This window comes from Chinchilla lanigera, unplaced genomic scaffold, assembly GCF_000276665.1.
Source record: "Chinchilla lanigera isolate Chin_1 unplaced genomic scaffold, ChiLan1.0 scaffold00038, whole genome shotgun sequence".
Taxonomy (NCBI): Eukaryota; Metazoa; Chordata; class Mammalia; order Rodentia; family Chinchillidae; genus Chinchilla; species Chinchilla lanigera.
In genome coordinates, this window is record NW_004955439.1 from 601653 (window position 1) to 620646 (window position 18994).

Genomic DNA, 18994 nt, shown 5'->3' on the forward strand with positions numbered 1-18994 from the left:
AAAAAAAATTTCTTCTTGCTTTTCATCTTGTTTCTCTGCTGTATAGACGTCATGTGACCTTTTTATTTTTTTTTAATCCACTTCTTACATTTGGATCCCAGTCAACACTGCTACAGGACTTCCAGGAGCTGTCTTTGACACTAAAAGTGATATAGGAGATAGAAACTCCCAACCTGAAAGATATCTGGGATGAGTTTGCGTTCTCTAAAATCAAAGAATGAATTTTAGGAACAATGGAGGTTAACAGCAGCATATATTTATTGAGGGAAAGAAAGCTTCTGTCTGAGGGACAGAAGCGGGGTCTGAGTGGGTTGCCCAGGAACCTGTCTTTTCTAGGAACTTTCATAGGGCAAAACCACAAGGTGAGGCCGGTCCAAGGTGGAAAACATGGGAACTCGCTAGGTGGGGACAAAACTGTGGTCAGCCAATAATATTACAGCATAATTGTTCAGGTGAAATTGATTAAATGGGATCAAATGGGGAAGCAGGTCTAGTAGCAAGTGGGCATGAATACAGAATAGGGGCCTTTCCTGTAGGGGGTTGTGCTAGTGACTCTTCCTGGCCTTTTCAAGATGATTGCTACCTATTTAGAATATCAATCCCTGGGGCTGGGGATTTAGCTCAGCGGCACAGCGCCTGCCTGGCAAGCGCAAGGTCGTGAGTTCAATTCCCGGTACCAGAAAAACAAAAACAAAAAAAAACTAAAACAAAAAATAGAATATCAATCCCTGAGGTCCATCCCTAGGGAAGAATGTGGGCACATCTGTTTAATCTTTTGTCCACAGGTGGAGGTGTCTGTCCCCCACAGATGCAAGGTATCTCACCTTCTGCACTGGCTCCTTTGAGGGCCTGGTCCTGTCTGATTGCCTACAATAATTTTACTATTTCTATCTAATTCAGCTGCCTGTAACATAACACTGCTAAAGAACTTCAGGGAGCTGTCCTTGGCTCTAAAAGGAGCGAAAAAGTACAGAGACAAAGGACCACACCCAGAAACTGGATGCAGCCATAATGATTGCTCACAAGGTGGAGCAAACTAGCACCCAGGAGCTTGTTTGGTTTCTGGAGCCAATACTGTGCATCTGACAGCAATGGGGAAGGAAAAGACTTAATGCTATCTGGAGCTAACAGCCCTGACTCCTCCATGGAGAAAGAGGAGGAAGAGGCTCTTGAGATGGGGGAGAGAAAAAGACCCAACTGTGCCTGGTCCCAAATCAGTCATGATATAAACCAAAAACCACAAGCCAAGAGACATGGCAGATGGACAAAACAGGATATTGAAAAAGAAGAAAACAAAGAGTTCTCTGGACAGTGAATCTATAGCATCTACTGTACCCATAATGGGAAAGAAAGATGGGCAAAGGAATCCAGATCTGGACCAGCCAGGACCTAGGAAAAAATCCCAGGTTCCCTAAAGCAAGGCCTCAGCAATCACCTTGTCTGAGGGAAAAGAAGTTAGAATGGTGCCAGAGGGCCTGACCAGCTCATTATGGGACCTGTACCTTGTGGAGAAAGGAAGGTCTGGACCCCAGGAGCTACAAATTCAGGAGGCTGGAAGTGTCCTCCTTAAAGGTGAAGCCTCCAGTGACCCGATCCTGGAATGAATCATGGAAGATATTGGAAGAGAGAAGATACCGGAAGAGGAGAGCTGCAAGAGTAGATGCAGAGAAGGCTGGGTCTTCTCTGTTGAGTAATGGTGTGCCCTTGCCTTGCTCTTATTCTCTCTGGAGCAACTGGGAAAACTTTCCAGTTTGGGCCCTGGGTTCTTGAATGTTTGAGTTGTTAATTGGCTACAGGTTCTATTCGGAGCTCTACTCTATTTGTGTGTTAATGAAGCAGGTTATGTGTGTGAAGAAAAAGAAATAAGAGAAAAGGGGGGGGGACTAGTGACTGAATCCAGGGATGCACTACATCCCCAATGCTTTTTATTTTTTGAGACACAGTCTCACTAATCTGCCTAAGTTGGCCTCAAATTTGCAGTCCTCTTCACTCAGCTTTGAGTAGCTTGTATTACAAGGGCTTGTGACCAACAATACAGCAGAAGTGAAGATATGTTGTTACTGAGATTAGACTGTAGCTTTTGCCTTGGGCTCTCTCTTTAACAGTCACTGTGGAGGAAGCAATTTACCATGCCACGGGGACACTCAGGCAACCTACAGAGCAGGCCATGTGGTGAGGGACTGAAGTGTGCAGGCAACAGCCAATAAGGAACTAAGGCCTGCCAACAACCATGTGAGTGATCTTGGAGTGAATCTTACAGACTTCAGATGACTGCAGTGTCAGCTGACAGCTTGACCACAAGTTCATGAGAGCCCCCAAACCAGAACCACCTACATAATTATTTTGAGATTCCTGACTCACAGAACCTCTGAGATGAGAAATACTGTTTTACACTGCTAAATTTTGGTGTTATGCAGCAATAAAAAACCAATACTCTCAATTTCATTTGTTCCCTACTGGCTGTTCTTTTCAGAACTGACTCTTCCTCCTCCTTTAGCAAATCTCCAAATGTTGGGATTTTTTTAGGGTCTAGTCCTTAGTTGTCTTCTCTTGGCCTGTGTTATGGTTTGTGTTTAAATGTCCCCCCAAAGCCTCATGCAATTATAGGGCTTTTTCAGAGGTGGTTGAACATAGAGTGTGATGCTGGGATAAAGGGTAGGTGATTACTAAATCAGTCCCCTGATTGGTTTGGCATAATTCTGGGTAGGATTAAGGGGGTGAGTGCCACACCTGCCCTAGTGTGTGTAGATGCAGGTAATAGAAGGAACAGAAAGTCTTGTCTCCCTCTTGCAGGCTTGCTTTTGCTGTCTTCTGCCACGATGAACTGTTTCTCCTCTTCAATGTCCCTCTGTCAAGTCACCCTGCCTTGGAGCCAGCCGATTATGGACTGAAACCTCTGCAAACTGTGAGCTAAATAAACCTTTTCTCCTCTAACTTTGGGTGTTGGGTATTTTTTCTCAGAAAGAAAAGTAACTAAGACAGCCTGCTATATTTCTCATCCTATGACTTTAAATATCATCTTTATGCTTTATCTTCAGGCCAGATCTCTCCTCTGACCTGTAGAAACACTCATTCTTCATGTCTTATCTCTCTACTTGGAAGTTTCACACACAACTCAAATCTAACAGGTTCAAAATGTCATTCATTTCCTTTCTTTTTCCCAACCTGTTCCATTCTTTTCTTCCCTTCCATTCTCTCCAATCTCCCTAATTATAATAGCATTAAAATTTATTCGGTTAATCTACATAAGCAAAGTGTTCTTTATCTGTAGGTCCTCACCTAAATTTCATATCCTCCCAAGGATGTTCCCTAAAGAAACACCCTCTCTACAGCAAATCTTCCTCGCTTACTTTCATTTTTTTTTTTTTTTTTTGGTATTTTTGAGACCAGATCTTGCTATGCAGTTCAGGCTGGACTTGAGCTCACTTTGTAGCCCACGCTGGTCTTGAACTAGCAGTGATCCTCCTGCCTCAGCCTTCTGAGTGCTGGGATAACAGGGGTGTGCCACCATGCCCAGCGGGTTTCTTTCTTTTTTTCTTTTTTTGCTTGCTAATATTTCGTTAGTGATATCAGACTGTAAATATCATGTCTATTTACACTTGTTTTTTCTTTTTCTTTTTTTGTCTTTTTGAGACAGGGTCTCGCTATGCAGTTAAGGCTGGCCTTGAGCTCACTTTGCAGCCCAGGCTGGCCTCGAACTTGTAAGGATCCTCCTGCCTCAGCCTCCTGAGTGCTGGGATTACAGGCGTGGGCCACCATGCCTGGCTATTTACACTTGTTTTGTTTTTCTGTTCTTGAGAATAGTGTCAATCACAGCTTATTTCTGCTACATGTTGAATTCCAACAGAGAAGTAAAAGGATGTCTTGTTTTGTGGCCCTATAAGATCTAGATTATAGCTATTCAATAAGTCAGTGGCTCTCAAACTTTGGTGGATATGCTCACCCCTGGGGATTTTGCTTCAACAAGTGTGTAATGAGACTCAGTGATCTATTCTTTTTTTTTCGTTTTTCTCTGGTACCGGGAACTGAACTCACGACCTTGCGCTTGCCAGGCAGGCGCTTTGCCGCTGAGCTAAATCCCCAGCCCCCTCAGTGATCTATTCTTAAGATAAGCAATGATGGGGTCATTCTCGGAGGTGAACCTTGAATCACTTTGAGAAAGAAATCTACCTATATTAGGGCTGGTCAGTATCAATGACTCTTGTAAAGTAAGTAATTCATCATCCCTAGATTGCTGGAGAGCAAAGGTTTACTGCGGTCCTCTTTTCTCCCCTTGAGGCTTTCCAGTTCATTACTTTTGGATATCAGCATTGGTTCAGTACTTTGCTTATGAGGGTTTTATTCTCTGCTTCTGAGATAAAATTTTTTTAAAATTATCTTGGGAGAACTGAGCTTTGGGGTTCTTGGGGGACAGAAAATATTTGCTGGAAACCAGGTGACTATTTTAAAGATGGAGATATTCTTTTAAAAACCTCTTAAGAAAGAAGTGATTTATGGTGATGAATTTAATCATAATTCAATTATCTGATTTTAGGAAATTTTCCTGTTTTCTCTAGTAGTTATAATAAACAGCAAGCTGGCATAATTACTGGGAAAAAATTTCTTATGAAAACTTTGAAAGAATTTCATTTTCCATTTGTTGTGTTAATCTATATGAAAAGATGAGCATTAACATTTGAGGAATTAGGAAAAATGGTTAATCCTTTGTGTATGTTGGGGATTGAACCCCCCAAGCCTCATACATACTAAGCACATGCTCTGCCAATGAACTATACTCCAGCATGTCACTCCTGTTTTATTTTTTCAAATGGAGAAATGAAAACTAAAGACTGACATTGTAATATGTAATGCATGGATAAATAATTTGTCATACTAGGATTGAATCTAGGGTCTTCAGACAAAAGCTACATCCTCAGCCTTTTTTTTTTTTTCCGGTTTTTTTCTGGTACCAGAAATCAAACTCACGACATTGTGCTTGCCAGGCAGGCGCTGTGCCGCTCAGCTAAATCCCCAGCCCTCTGCCCAGCCTTTTTTTTTAACTCAGATTCTTAAGTGGTTAAATTGCCCGTGCTGGGCTTAAACTTGCAGTTCTCTTGCCTCAGCCTCCTGGAGTGCTAGGATTACAGACATGTGCCACCACGTAAATATCATGTCTATTTATACTTGTTTGGGCATGAATAAACAACTTTATTGGTAATTTTAAATCTTGAAAAATTAAAAACTCTACATTCAGGAATTCAGGTATACCATGTGGTAGAGCATATGTGAGGCTCTGGGTCTCATCCCCAGATCCAAAACATACACACACACACACACACACACACACACACACACCCCCCAAAGGAAAAAACCCATTAAATACAATACAACAAAACAAAACCCTCTACTTTCCAATCCGGTAAAAGGGGATGAAGAGAGAAAAAACTTTAGTCAACATGTGCTCACCAGCAGGAAATGAAATAGATTAGGCAAGAGGAGCCATTTGTTTCATTGGTATACAACTGAGAAAAAGCCAGGTCATTTTGAAAAGTGAGACCTGCTTTTATTAAAAACTGACGTGTTGTTCAGAGTTCTTGTTCATAAGCAACAGAAACTGACTCATCCAGAAATTTTTTTTTTTTTGTCTTTTTGAGGCAAAGTTTCACTATGCAGTTTAGGCTGGCCTTGAGCTCACTTTGTAGTCCCGGCTGGTCTCGAACTGGCAATGATCCTCCTGCCTCAGCCTCCAGAGTGCTGGGATTACAGGTGTGTGTCACCCCGTCCGGCTTTACCCAGAAATTTACTGGAAGGATATTAGCTCATAGAATCGAGGCATATTTTACTACACTCACGATTTTTAAAGAAAGATGGGGGCAGGACTGGAGATGGGAACGAGGCAGGAAGATTTGGAGTTTACGGCTAGCGATACTGTGTGTGTGTGATGGGGGGAGGTATATCTCCACTGCTGCCATATTTACAATTGCAAAGGAGGGTTTAAGATAATATTCTACCCTCTAAGTACTCCAGTCAGATGCTGGTGTATTTTGAATAAGTAGATTAACAGTTGTTAGCCCATATATGCAGATTAGCATAGTTGTATTGGGCCACCAATGGCTATTTTTTAACATATTTACTCAAATATTTAGAAAGCATTTAATTACTAAACGCTTTCGACCTATCAATGTGCAACACAGGCCAAAGACTCCAGCTTTTACTTCCTCAGGATGCTGGTGGGGTGAGAGACAATATGGACACAAACAAAACTCCTAGAATTCAGGCCGTGCAGTGAGGTTCTTCTAGCTGAGCTGTGAGGAGAGAATGCCCCAAGAAGCGTTCATTCACAACCAGGGCCTAATGCTTGATTTAGCTGACAGAAGACTGCTAACTACAACTTTGGAATTCTTCAAGGTAGTTAACGTCCTAAAAGATCAAAGCGATAACTGTTTTAGCTCCTTAGAAAGAAATTGCATCTAAAAGTATGAAATTGCATCTAAGAGAAGCATGCATGGAAAATGTGCTTTTTTTTTTTTTTTTTGAAATTCCATTTAAATCTAACGTGGCTGATTCGCTTGAGATTTGTAATTCTGGCAGAGGAACGAATACAGCGTTCCTCGCCCGTGCAAGTGGCCGGGTGGTTCCAGGCTGACAGCTTCACTGCTTCGTGCACTTCTTTTTAATGGCTCCGCCAACCTCCCTAAAGCCACAAGTAGAAAACATGCTTCAGCAACTACTCAAGAAACATCCTATGAAGCCAGCTGTCCGGGGGACCCAGCTCGCTGCCCACCACTGCGGGGTGAACTCCGACTTTTATCAGACGCCAGTCAGCAGAGGAACTGAGAAAGTGGTCATTTTCGACTAAGTGCGTTTGGCACACTTAACAGCGAAGGGAGACGGGCGCTCCGTCCAGGCGGCCCTAAGAAACGCAGCGCTTCCGGGCGGAGGGAGACGCAGGGCTGCGACTGCAGCGGCCTCTGAACTTCCGGTCTTTTCCGGCGTATGGGTTTTTTTGTTGCTAGCGTGGTGAGGGCTGGTCCCAAAGAATGGGCCAGACTGCAGCAAAAAGCAGGGCGACAGTAAAGCCTAGATTGAGTCCCCTCACAAGTTAGTTACGCGAACGAATCCCGCGGCCCAGCCTCACTGCCTCACCGCCTTACCGCCCGGCGATACCACCCCTCCCCCTCCCGTCAGCCGCCAGCTAGGCGAAGGCGGCCGTTACGGGGTGGAGGGCGGAGACGCGGCATCTTCGCGCGAGACCAGCCTCGCGACTTCCCAGAAAGCCTCAGGCAACATCTTTGTAGCGGCTGAGGAGTCCGACTAGGGCGGAAGAGTGGGCGGGGCCTGCCAAGATATTTAGCGGCACCCGAGGCCACGCCCTAAGTCGGAAGTGACGGAGGCGAGCTATCGCGTCGAAGCTACCTCTATGGTTTTCCTCTCGTTCTTGAGTCGGGAAATGGCCGCTGTGTAGTTACGACGGCGCTTAATCCCGGGAACCGTGGTTCGTTTTGTCAGGTAGGCCTTGCGCTACCCTCAAGTTACTCAAAAGACTGTGAATAATGAGAACTCGTGAATATTGTTGACTCTTGTGGGTGGTGACGGGTCGGTGTCGATGAGAGAACTCGGGAGGCGTTGCGCCGTTATTTGTGCGTTTTGGGGTCAGCTTTTCGCAGTTTCCCGAGGCACCACGAGTTGAGAAGGTGGGGGATGGGGCAAGCCGAGCGAACGGCGCGCGCGCGTGGCTACGAGCCTGGCTTGAGAGCCGAGGACCGCGCTGCCTCTTGCGCTTGCGCAGACGTCCCTCGTCCGCCCTTCCCCCATTTTTCGGCGCGGACCCCTGCGCGCTCCCGACTGTACGCTGTGCGCATGCGCGCTCCTTTTTCCCCTCCCCTTGTAGACTGGCAGCGGGCAGCCAGCGAGGTCCCTCTCGTGTCTGCCTCTTGCCGGCTATCGTCTTTCCCAGCCTTTGGGGCTTGGATAAACTGAACTGCAGCACAGTGCACTGGGTAGGTTGACCCCCTTTTGCCTCGTCTTTAAACTCCTTTCCGCAGCTGCACGCTGCCTACGCCTCCTTTCTGTTACTCAGGTTGAGGATCCTGCAGTCCTTTGTAGCTGACTCCACCCTTGGTGTCGCGCGAAAGTTTTCTCCCGGGCTCAGTGTTTCCGTTTCTCCGAAACCGCCGTGTTTTGGAACGGACTTGTTCTCTCGACTCCAGCAGTCGGTGCCTAGCTACTGTTTCCTAGCGTGGGGGTCCGTTCCTGCCCTAAGCGGGCCGTGCCGGCCCGAAGGAGCAGTTTTCCAACAGTGCGAGGGAAGCCATGTCCTTTCTGCGAGTGACTCAGTTACGTAGTTGGAGAAAAGTTGCAGCCAAGACTGGTGTACACCTAGTAGGGTAGGTGGCTGCGAGTGGTGAGTTGAGGTTATGGATTTTGCTCTCCTTTTAAACTCCTACTTTGGTCCTTCTTTCCCGAGATTGAACCCAGGGGCTGCGTACCGCTTTGCCATTTTTATTTTTTAATTATTTTGAGACGGTCTCTTAAATTGCTTCGGAGTAGCTGGGTTCACAGGCGAAAGCCACCTCGCCTTAAGTTTTATCTCGTCAGGGTCAACCAGCAATACCGGCCACTACTTTACTCCTCAAAACATTATTTTTAAAAAGTGTTTTAGAATTGAAAAGTTAAGCTGAAAGCATATGTGGCTAAAGTGGATGAAAAAAATGATTAGTTACTTAAGACTTGTAGTCTATTATCAGTCTTTACAATGTTTTATTGTTGTGATTTTTTTTTTTTTTTGGTACTGAGACTCGAACTCAGGACCTTGCGCTTGCCAGGCAGGCGCTTGTGCCCCTGAGTTATATCCCCAGCCCTACAATATTATATGGAAAAGATAAATTTGACTTTCTTAGTGTGAGTTCTTATTCCAGTTAGACTTTTTTTTTTTTTTTTTTCTTTTTGAGACTGGGTCTCGCTATGCAGTTCAGGCTGACCTTGCGCTCACTTTATAGCCTAGGCTGGTCTCGAACTTGTAACGATCTTCCTGCCTCAGCCTGCCGAGTGCTGAGATTACAGGCGTGCGCTACCACGCCCGGCTCCAGTTCGACTTTTAATTGGAAACATTAGGTTACTGTTTAGTCAGTAAAGAATCTTTACTTTGGGAAAACTGCTCTTCCAGTTGATGTGCTTTTTGGCGTGATCATAACAAATTCAGGGTAATTTGATGGAAGGATTATGTGTCTAAAGTAGCTCATGGTAAACATAAAGTCTGTCTAGTGAGGGTTGTAGTATCCAAGTCTTTAACACTGTAACTTTGAGGTGTACCCTGGACTTCAGTTTAATTAATGAACTTACTTATTTTTAGTTAGTAGTTTTTTTTTTTTTTTTTGGTACTGGAAATCGAACTCAGGACTTTGAACTTGCCGGGCAGGCACTTTGCCGCTGAGCTGTATCCCCGGCTTCAGCTTAATTTAGATAATTAAAGTAAGAGCTAAGGAGGCTGTTTGGCTAGAGCTGGATGAATTTCGAAGAACAGTAATATTTTAGCACATGGCTCTAGTAATAGGCTTAGAGCTACTTGAATTTATTGAATAATTTATGTGGGCAACAAGCTGTAGTAGATTAACTGTGTGGTGAGAAGTACAGGTTTTAAATGGAGAAAGTTTTTTCAGTTCAAGATCTTGGAGAGTCCCAGAACCCATCAGTTGAACAGTAGCTGAATTCTAGTCATTGTTTTGCTATTTAACAGATAAGTAGATAAGGAAATAAAAAAGAGCATCCTGTCTCTGGGTAGTAAACGTTGAAGTTCCAGTTGTGGGCTCATTATTCGGTATCAGTATTTCTTTAGTCATAAGCATTTCATATTTTGACTGTTCTCAGTAGTGTAAAACAGGCAGTCTCCTGATACTAAATAGTGCTGGCCTATATCTGTGTTAATATTTTGGAGTTTTGAAATGCTTCAATTTCTAGATGGAGGCCGAGAAGGTAGAAAGTTTAAGAAAAGAATACCCACATAAGCTTGCAGAAAGACTGTCTTAAACAAGGTTTACCAATAATGGTAGTTATTGCTGGAGTAGTGCGTACCATATGCTGGACTGTAGCTTTTTTACATTCTTCAGTTTAACTTTTGACACCTGCAGAAAGGGAAGCTGAAAGAGATTAAGTAACTTGTCTACTGTTGGGTTTCCAGGTACAAGGTGATTCACAATTTGAAGCTAGTATACTGGAGTGATGATCACTGGGTATTCTTTTAAGGATTTGGAAGGATGTGAATAGCAGTGCTATGTTCATAGGAATCTTTGGCCCACACTCCTTGTTGAGTATGCTATAATGAAGACTTGGCTTAAATATATTTGAAATAGGAAAACCCAACAAATCTATTTTCAGGAGCACTCAGAGGCCAAGGCAGAAGGTTAAGTGGGAACCCAGACTGTGCAACTTGGTGACTGAGCAATAGCCTGTCTCAAAAAAAAAAAGTAATTCCAACACTTGGGAGGAAGAGGCAGGAGGATCCCTGCGAGTTCCAGGCCAACCTGAACTGCAAGTGAAACCCTGTCTCAAAAGAAAGGAAAAAAAGATCTGGGGATAGTTCACTGGGAGGGGCCGTGGGTTCAGTCCCAGTAGGGGAGGGTGTAAGAAATCAATTTGTGGTACTTCTTCATCTTGGCTACTGTAGTTTCTTTAATCTCCTGTATTCTAGCTGGTCATTATGTATTCCGTAAAAAACAGGCTCTTTTTAGATATTTATGAATTTTATTTTTAAAATAAAGGGTGATTTATCCTGTGTTCCTCACTGGTTGGTAAATCATCAATAAAGGTTCATGAGGCGGTTTATTACCTATCTTTCTTTACAAGTGAAATGTATTAATAATGATCTTGTAATAAAGGGAAGATGGATTTGGCATTTTGAATTCTATACTTCGGTTTTGGCCACATCAGTATACTATCAGGATATTGGAGAGATCATTTGGGTTCAGGAAATAGCAAATTCTGGGTTAATTTTTTACACTGTAATTTTGGCCCCTAAAAGGGCAAACACATTTCTTGTTCTTCCCCTCCCCTGTCCTAACTTGCTCTTCACCCAGAAGAGTCCAAAATTTAAAATTTAAGAATTCTTTCAAGTTTTTTTGTTTCTCATTATCTCATGTTCCACATCTCCAGTAAAATATGAGTAGGTCTTGATGACTAAGAAACCAGATCCTGGATTTGCCTTGTTTGTATATTTCTACCACTTTATCCAAGCATCTATAATATTTAACTTTAATTTGTTTCCTTGCTCTCCTCCCCATGCTTTTTTTTTTTTTCTTGGTTTTTTCCTGTACCAGGAATCGAACTCATGACCTTGCGCTTGCTAGGCAGGCACTGTGCCACTTAGCTGAACTCCCAGCCCTCCCCATGCTCTTTATAGTGTACAAGCAACCATTTTAAAATTTTAAGTCAGGTGATAATGACTCTTCTAATCAAACCTGCTAGGAATTTTCCATTAGTTCGAGTAAAACCCAGACTTGATACTCTGACCTACTAGATTTTATTTTGATCTGGTGTAGTCTTTCTTTCCCTGCATTGTCTTTTATCTTCAACTCCTTGAGCACAGGGCCTCACCTATCTACTGCTTTTTCTGTCCTGAGTTGGCAAAGCTTTGTATTCTTTGCCTAGAATGCTCTTCCCTCTGGATCTTTGGAGGGTTGTTTATATTTGTTACTTCCTTTGAAGAGGGCCCAAGGACCCACCTTAGTTAGGTGAATTGCCCTCCTGATCATTCCTCCTAATGCATCATCTTCCGCCTCCTCCATGTACTAGTCACTGTTTGATGTTTTCTGTCCTCCCCTCACTGGAAGCTCCCAACTATAGAGATTTCTCAGGCATCTTTCATGATTGACTTTCGTGAGTATCTTTTTGTGACTGCTTCAACATCCTGAATTGGTTCAAAACATTATAGCAATTTCTGTCAAAGCATAATGGACAGTTTCTGTTAAATAAAAACATTGTTTTGGGTCCTCATTCACCTCATTCACTAGATCTGGCACCATCCGACTTTTGAGTCTTTCCCAAAGTCAGAATGATGTTAAGAGATAAATATTTTGAATTGATTAAGTACATCGAAGTGACCCAGGATAGTACAACTAACGACTCTCATGGAAGGATTTGGAGAAATGCTTCAGAAGGTGGCAAGAATGATGGGTTAAGTGTGTTCAAAACGAGGGGGTGTCTTTTGAGGGGAATTAATGGGAGTATGTCTTACTGTAATACATGTTTTCAAATATTTGAATGTCTACTATATTTGATAGTATTGTATATGTTAACATAGTTATAGACTAGGTAAGAATATATAGCCCTGGGCCCAACAACCTACAGTGTTAAGTTTTCTGTTTCTAGTGTATACATTCTTAGAACTTCAGAAAAGTATCACCTGGAGTAAAGAGAATTGGCAGTTGATTATCTCCAGATGTATAGAAATTAAAATTGACCTTTTGGAATTGGTTAGGGGCTGTTTTGAATTGATCCTTGTACTACTGGGTGAGATCAATGATACTTTTAAGTCACAATAACATTTCATAACAGTACAGTAACTTAGGGCCGGGGATATAGCTCAGTGGCATAAGTGCTTGCCTGGCAAGCCTGAGGTCATGAGTTCGATTCCCGGTAGCCCTCCCAAAAGAGAAAAAACCCAACCAAAAAAAAAAAAAAAAACAGTACAGTAACTCAGAAGATTAGCATTTTTCTTTGCCCTCTGGGGTATTGACTGTTTAAATACTAAACTTGAGTGTACTTTAGGAAACTTTCTGTACCCAGATCTGCTTGGCTTTTAATTTTGCTGCTTTTTACTTTTGTACAGATTAGCTGTAATTTACTAGATTCTTCTTCTTGGGACTAAACCTTGGATCTTTTAGTTTCTTGTTTTTTGAAGTTGGTCTGGGTATGTGTTCACAGGCCTGAAACTCAAGATCCTCCTGCCTTAATCTCCCTGTTTGTGGATCCATGGTTATTTAGAGGTTACTATCCTTAATTGAGTAAAGTTGAATCTCTTATTTGTATTACCCCCCCCCCATCGTGCTTACCAGGCTGGCGCTGTGCCGCTGAGCTAGGTCCCCAGCCTCTCTTATTTGTATTCCATTACTGCATTTTTCTTCCCTCTCCTTCCTTCTTCTCTCCCTCCTCCCTCCCTCTTTTTCTCCTCTATCCCCTCCTCCTCCCTCTGCTTCTCCTGTCTCCCCTCCCCCTCCCTCTACCTCTCCCTTACCCCATCTCTTCCCCTCCTCTCCTCTTTCCCTTTCTCTCTTCCCTGCAGGTTCTCACAGTGTAGTTCAGCCTGGCCTTGAACTTGTTATGTAGTCCAGGCTGGCCTCAAACTCAAAGCAATCCTGCCTCAGCCTTGTGAGGGCTAGGACTACAGGTGTGCACCACTATGCCTGGCCTACATTTTTCAGATGGGATCATTACTTAGTAAAACACGTGGGTTTTTGTTATAATACGTATTTTTTCTTGTTTAATCTTGTTTATGAATTCTTTGTGGACATATATTAAACTTGTATTTTATAGTTTAAGTTCTGCTTCCCTCATGGTTTTTGACCATCTTTTTTATGTGGTGAATAATGAATATATACAAAGCTAACTTTTTCAGTGTTGATAACTGCTTGATATTTTGAACCACATTTATTTACACACTAATATTTAATTATATAGGAAGTATTGATTTTCAAAAGATGTTTCATTGTGTACTGTTACTTAAATGTCTGTACATGTATGAAAATGCTTTTAGGCATATTGCTTAGAGTTACTGGTATGGCCGTTATATCACCTCAAGTCAGTTTTTAGATGAAACTCAAAGGAAGTGGTGATAGGATAAATAGTAGAACAATAAACTGTCATTATTTTAGATGTTATAAATTCTAGCATTATGAATATTTATTACAGATTATATGTTTACATGTGGCCAGATGGCATTAGTAATTACTTAGGAATTTTCTGATAGGATGATAGCATATCTTTTGTTTTCTGAAGCCTAGATTTCTGAACTGAATTCAGGTATTTGAATTAAAATGTTAAGTTGTTGTCAGTTACAGAAGGCACTGCATCACGACTAAAACACATTTTTATAGTTAAAAGTTTATTTTTTTCCTGTCATTTTTTTTTCCTAAGTCAGTTTTCCTCTTTTTGACATCATGAGTGTCTTTATTAGTTTATTGCAGTGCCCAATATATGTAAACAGTGGATAGTCAGTTTAACATAAATTTGTATTTTTTTTATCTTTGTTAGGAATTTGAATTTAGAGTTTTATTTCTAAGAACATTCTCTTCAGGAAGAACTTTACAGTATTTTAAAGGCTTCACTGGCTTCTCGATCCTGCATAAGCCTAAGGTAAATAACACTTATTTTTGTGGTTTTCAGTTTTGACTGACTTCATTGAGATGGAGTGATTAAAAGTACAGTGGTCTGAAGCTTTTGGGGGGCGTGACTTATATGAAGTCACATTTAGCTTTAGGAAAAAGATTCTTTTCGTCTCTCCTGCTTCTAGGTGGTATATCTGCTTCTTCCACTTCAGTAAACACCTCTGCTAAGACTCAGAACATAACAAAGCCATTTTAAAACAAGACAAACGACCCTGCTACTTAACCCATCTTCCCTATGCAAACAAGAGGAATTTCATAACTTAACTTTTTTCTCTCTACTTTGATTTTTAAGGTAATTAAAATTAATTCCTTATTCTGTGCAAACACTGTGTTACATAAGTTACATATATTAATTCGTTTAGTCCTTTACAACTTCGAAGTAGGTGCTGTAGTTCTTTTTTCACTTTAAAATTGAAACAGAAGCCCAGCGAGATTAAGGAATTGTTTGTGGAAGGTCATACAATTAAGGAAGTATCTTATCCTGGGTTTGAACCAGGTAGTCAAAATGCAGAGGCCGTATTTTCAGCTTCTTTTAGCCAACTGTATTTTTAGAGGAGGGCAAGAAAAACAATCCACATTTCTTTTGGAGTGGTATGGTTTTGTTTCATTTTGTTTTGCCTAGCTTTGAGACAGGCTCTTGCTGTATAGTCCAGGCTGGCCTTGAACTTACCATCAAGCCCAGGGTGGCCTCATACTCACTCAGTCCTCCTGCATCAGCATTTTGAGTACTGCAATTATAGTCATGCTTTCTTACCTCTTATTTTAAAAGTTTTTTGTATGCTTAAAAATAAACCAAACCAGGTGTGGTAGCACATGCCTATAATTCAGCTACTTGGGAGGCAGAGGCAGGAGGATTACAAATTTGAGGCCAGCCTGGGTAGTTTAGCGAGATCTGTCTCAGAGTAAAAATCCGAGGACATAGTTCAGTGCTTTCTGGGTTCCATCACCAGTATTCCAAACCAACAAAACTTAAAACTTTTTAATGAAAAATAAACTTGCTAGGTTCTGGGGAATGCATCCATTCAAGTTACTTATGAGATATTTTTTGTATTCATATGCTGTAAGTATGCTGTGTCCTGGAGACATAACATTGCATTAAAAAGGGCATGGTCTTTGCAAATTTTCAGTCTGTGAATGGCCCATAGTTAATGGTGCCATGTATAATAATATTTTTAAAAGTATCTGCAGTCTTGGGTGGAGAGTGTATTTTCTTATCCAGACTCCGTTAGTCTTCATTTTTAATTTCACCTCAACAGAGGTATTCAGCGCTGGAGAAGCCTACAAAATTCCTGAATTGCTTAACAGAAATGACCACTAAAAAACAACAAAAACCCCTTAAGGGCTAAGATCAGAGATTCTGGAGATACATAGCACAGAACCTATGGCTTTTAATAAGTCAAAAATGTTCTTCTTTAGTACCATGAAAATGGGTCTTGCCTTGTTTTGAGATCTCCAAAATTATATTGCAGCTCTGATTTTTTTTAACAATATTTGTGATTATCTTAGGAAAATCAGTTTCTTGAAATAAAACTAATTAGAATGAGTGTAAATTACATATAGGTGTCCTTTAAAGAGTTTGAGGACAGCACAATATTTTGAAATCACATACAGTCAAGTATCAAAATTTCCAGTGGTCTAGATTCCTTAGAGATTATGATTGTTTCCCAATTTCACTATGTTGTTAAAATCACAAGATTTGCTAAACCAAATTGAACTTGTGTTCCACTGGGTATTGAATATCTGTCAGTGCGAAATTTATTTCATGTGTTGTGGAATTCTTAATTCCACCTTTTTGAACTCTGAACCTGTATTTTTTATTTTTGTCTTTATATATTTCTTGCTTACTTGGGATTGAGAAGAAGATGAGAATAGAAGGAAAAAGGTGATAGAGCATTTTATTTTTAAATAAGTATTTATCTGAACTTCTTGAAATTTTCATTTATATTCTTTGAAGAGGCAGTATTCAGACATTATCATTGTTGCTTCCATAATTCATCTCCAAGTACTGTAGTAATACTGAGCAAAAAGACTTGGTAAGTGAGGATAAGTGCTGTCTGTCATAGATATTTGGTTGTAGGAGATGGGATTTAAATGCATGAAAATTGCAGGATGTTAGAAGGTTAGTAAGTTGATTTTCTTTCTTTTTTTAAGGAAATGATTACTTTTAGTAATAAATTAGCCAAAATTTAGAAACAGCTACACAGTTGATCCTTGAACAACACAGGTTTGAATTTCTTGGGTACATTTTATATAGGTGTTTTTTGGAGATTAGTGACAACTTGCAGCCAAACCAGATAGCCTAGAAATAATTCTTTTAAAAAAGGTTATGTCATTCATGTGTAAAATACATGTAGACAGTAACGTACCTTCCCCTGCCAAATATTGGGGATTGAACCTAGCACATTTGCACTGAACTACATCCCTAGCCCTTTTCTTTTTTTTATTTTGAGCCAGGGTCTTGCTAAGCCAAGTTACTCAGGCTGAGCTTGAATTTGTGATCTCCTGCCTCAACATCTGGGTATTGGGATTATAGGTGTGCATTATAGATGTGCCCCACTAGGCCTGGCTAGACAAGTCTTTTATTATTTTACTACCATACAGTATTCACAAAACTTTATAAAACTTAGGGTTATTAGTGTATACTTACTGTGCATGGCTCCATTTTATTTTATTTATTTATTTTTTTGGTTTTTCTCCGGTACCAGGAACCGAACTCACGACCTTGCGCTTGCCAGGCAGGCGCTTTTGCCACTGAGCTAAATCCCCAGCCCGGCTCCATTTTAATTAAGGAAAATACAAACATAAACATGAAGTATCAAATCATACTTGTGTAAAATTAAATGTAGTACATAGTAAATTACTTAAATTTCATAAGCATCTTAGTACTGTGATAAGCTCAAGTGTTGGGAGTATTCATTTATTTGATACTAATAGGTGACACTATTTCCATGTGTGCAGTTTGTTTCTCTAATAAATTTCATACTCTGTGTTTTTTACTGCATATAATGTGACAACACAAAATGTGTTAATATTAGTGAGGTTTCTGGTCAACAGCAGGCTCTTGGCACATACTGGGGGATCAAAGTATTTTATGCATGTTTTTATAGTATGCATATTTTCGACTGTGTGGGTATCAGTGCCCTTAACCTTTGAGGATTAACTGTACACAGCAAAAACAAGCTTAGGAGGCTCAGACTGTTTAGTCTTGGATTCACTGAAAAGTTGAAAATGTACTTGGAATGTATGCAGTGGTTTGCCGTGTATATATCATATGTATGTTACATATACATTAGTTCTGTTACAGATTGCTATATTGAGCGAAGTCTTAAGTATTAGTACGGGGTGATAGTTAGAAAAGTTAAAATACTGGTGCCCATGTTTCTTTTTAAGATTGCAGTAATCTCTCCAGTTTATCTTTTTCATCTTCTTACCAGAAAACCACAGGGTAAAGTAGACATTGTCACATAAGTCCATTTTTATCTTGTAGTCATGACTGTTGAGAGCAGAGCCATGGCTTCAGCTGTAAAGACTTAGAGATTTTTAATCTATTAGGAGACTATCCTGTACTGCTCAGGCAGTATTGTATGGACTGGTCAGTTTAGTTTCATTTCAAGGCCAATAAAGCACTTGATGTCAGTTTGGTAGATTTATTTTCCTTATTATCATGCCGCTTTTTGTTTCTCTTTCTTTGTCTTTAATATTTTGGAATCATTTCTTTTTTTTACAGAAGAGGCAGGTATTGGGCATGGAATAGTATCTTAACAATTTGTTGCAGTCTAATATTGCTCTTTCTGGCTTCTGAAGTTACTGCCTTTTTGGATTAAGACACATAGGTAGGATAATTCACAGAACTAATTACGTCTTTAATGTACAGCACCCGTCCTGCAGGTGTAAGGGATAATTGACTTGTTTTCTAAGTACTCATTTGAAAAGAATGAGAATGATTTATAAAATTAAATTTGTATATGAACATAAATAATAATGTGAAACTTGAATTGTGTTATGATTTTGTTTGCTTTTTAATTTGACTAGGAGAAAAGAAATGGGTCGCTCCAATTCTAGATCACATTCTTCAAGATCAAAGTCTAGATCACAGTCTAGTTCTCGATCAAGATCAAGGTCACACTCTAGAAAGAAGAGATACAGGTGAATTAACATGCTTCTGATTCTTTTAAGAATAATTATACTAGCTGATATTTATTGAATGATTGCTATATTCAGACATAGTGCTAAGCCTATTAATATATTTCATTCTTAAAAGACCCAGTAAAATGGATCTATTAACATTTTAGGGTTGGAAAAATTGAAAATAGTCCAAGTTACAAGCTAATAAATGTCACATCTTAGATTTGAATTCAGATATTCCTTGTTTAACAAGAGAGTTACGTTTTCTGCAGGATGGTTGTTAAATGGTCGCTAAATGAGGAATTTGTATGGTATATACATTACAATATTTAGAACAAAGAAGTGATGAGGGGAAACTCCAACTTGATGACTTTGCTGTTATTTGCCTCTTACATGCAGTACTGTAAATGTATAACAATGTAAAACTAGTACTGTACGGTACAATCAGCAAAAATTACTGTATAAACAAGGTGTGCTGTATCAAAAAAAGACACTGAGGCTCTGTAAACAAG

The 18994-nt window shown here is 40.5% G+C and overlaps 1 protein-coding gene across 9 annotated transcripts in view; it reads left to right on the forward strand.

Annotated features, from left to right (window-relative positions):
* The first annotated feature begins 7196 nt into the window (after window positions 1-7196).
* Window positions 7197-18994, forward strand: part of Bclaf1 (BCL2-associated transcription factor 1) — a 32157-nt gene continuing 20359 nt past the window's right edge. Inside the window, exons 1-4 of one of the 9 annotated variants that reach the window (XM_005390474.2) lie at window positions 7271-7488; window positions 14224-14325; window positions 14483-14649; window positions 18390-18503. In XM_005390474.2, coding sequence (XP_005390531.1) covers window positions 18400-18503 — 104 coding nt within the window. In that variant the 5' untranslated portion in view covers window positions 7271-7488; window positions 14224-14325; window positions 14483-14649; window positions 18390-18399. Of the gene's footprint in view, window positions 7489-7851; window positions 7980-14223; window positions 14326-14482; window positions 14650-18389; window positions 18504-18994 lie in introns of those variants that run through there. The other 8 variants (XM_005390479.2, XM_013517365.1, XM_005390478.2 and 5 more) reach the window with 8 other exon arrangements.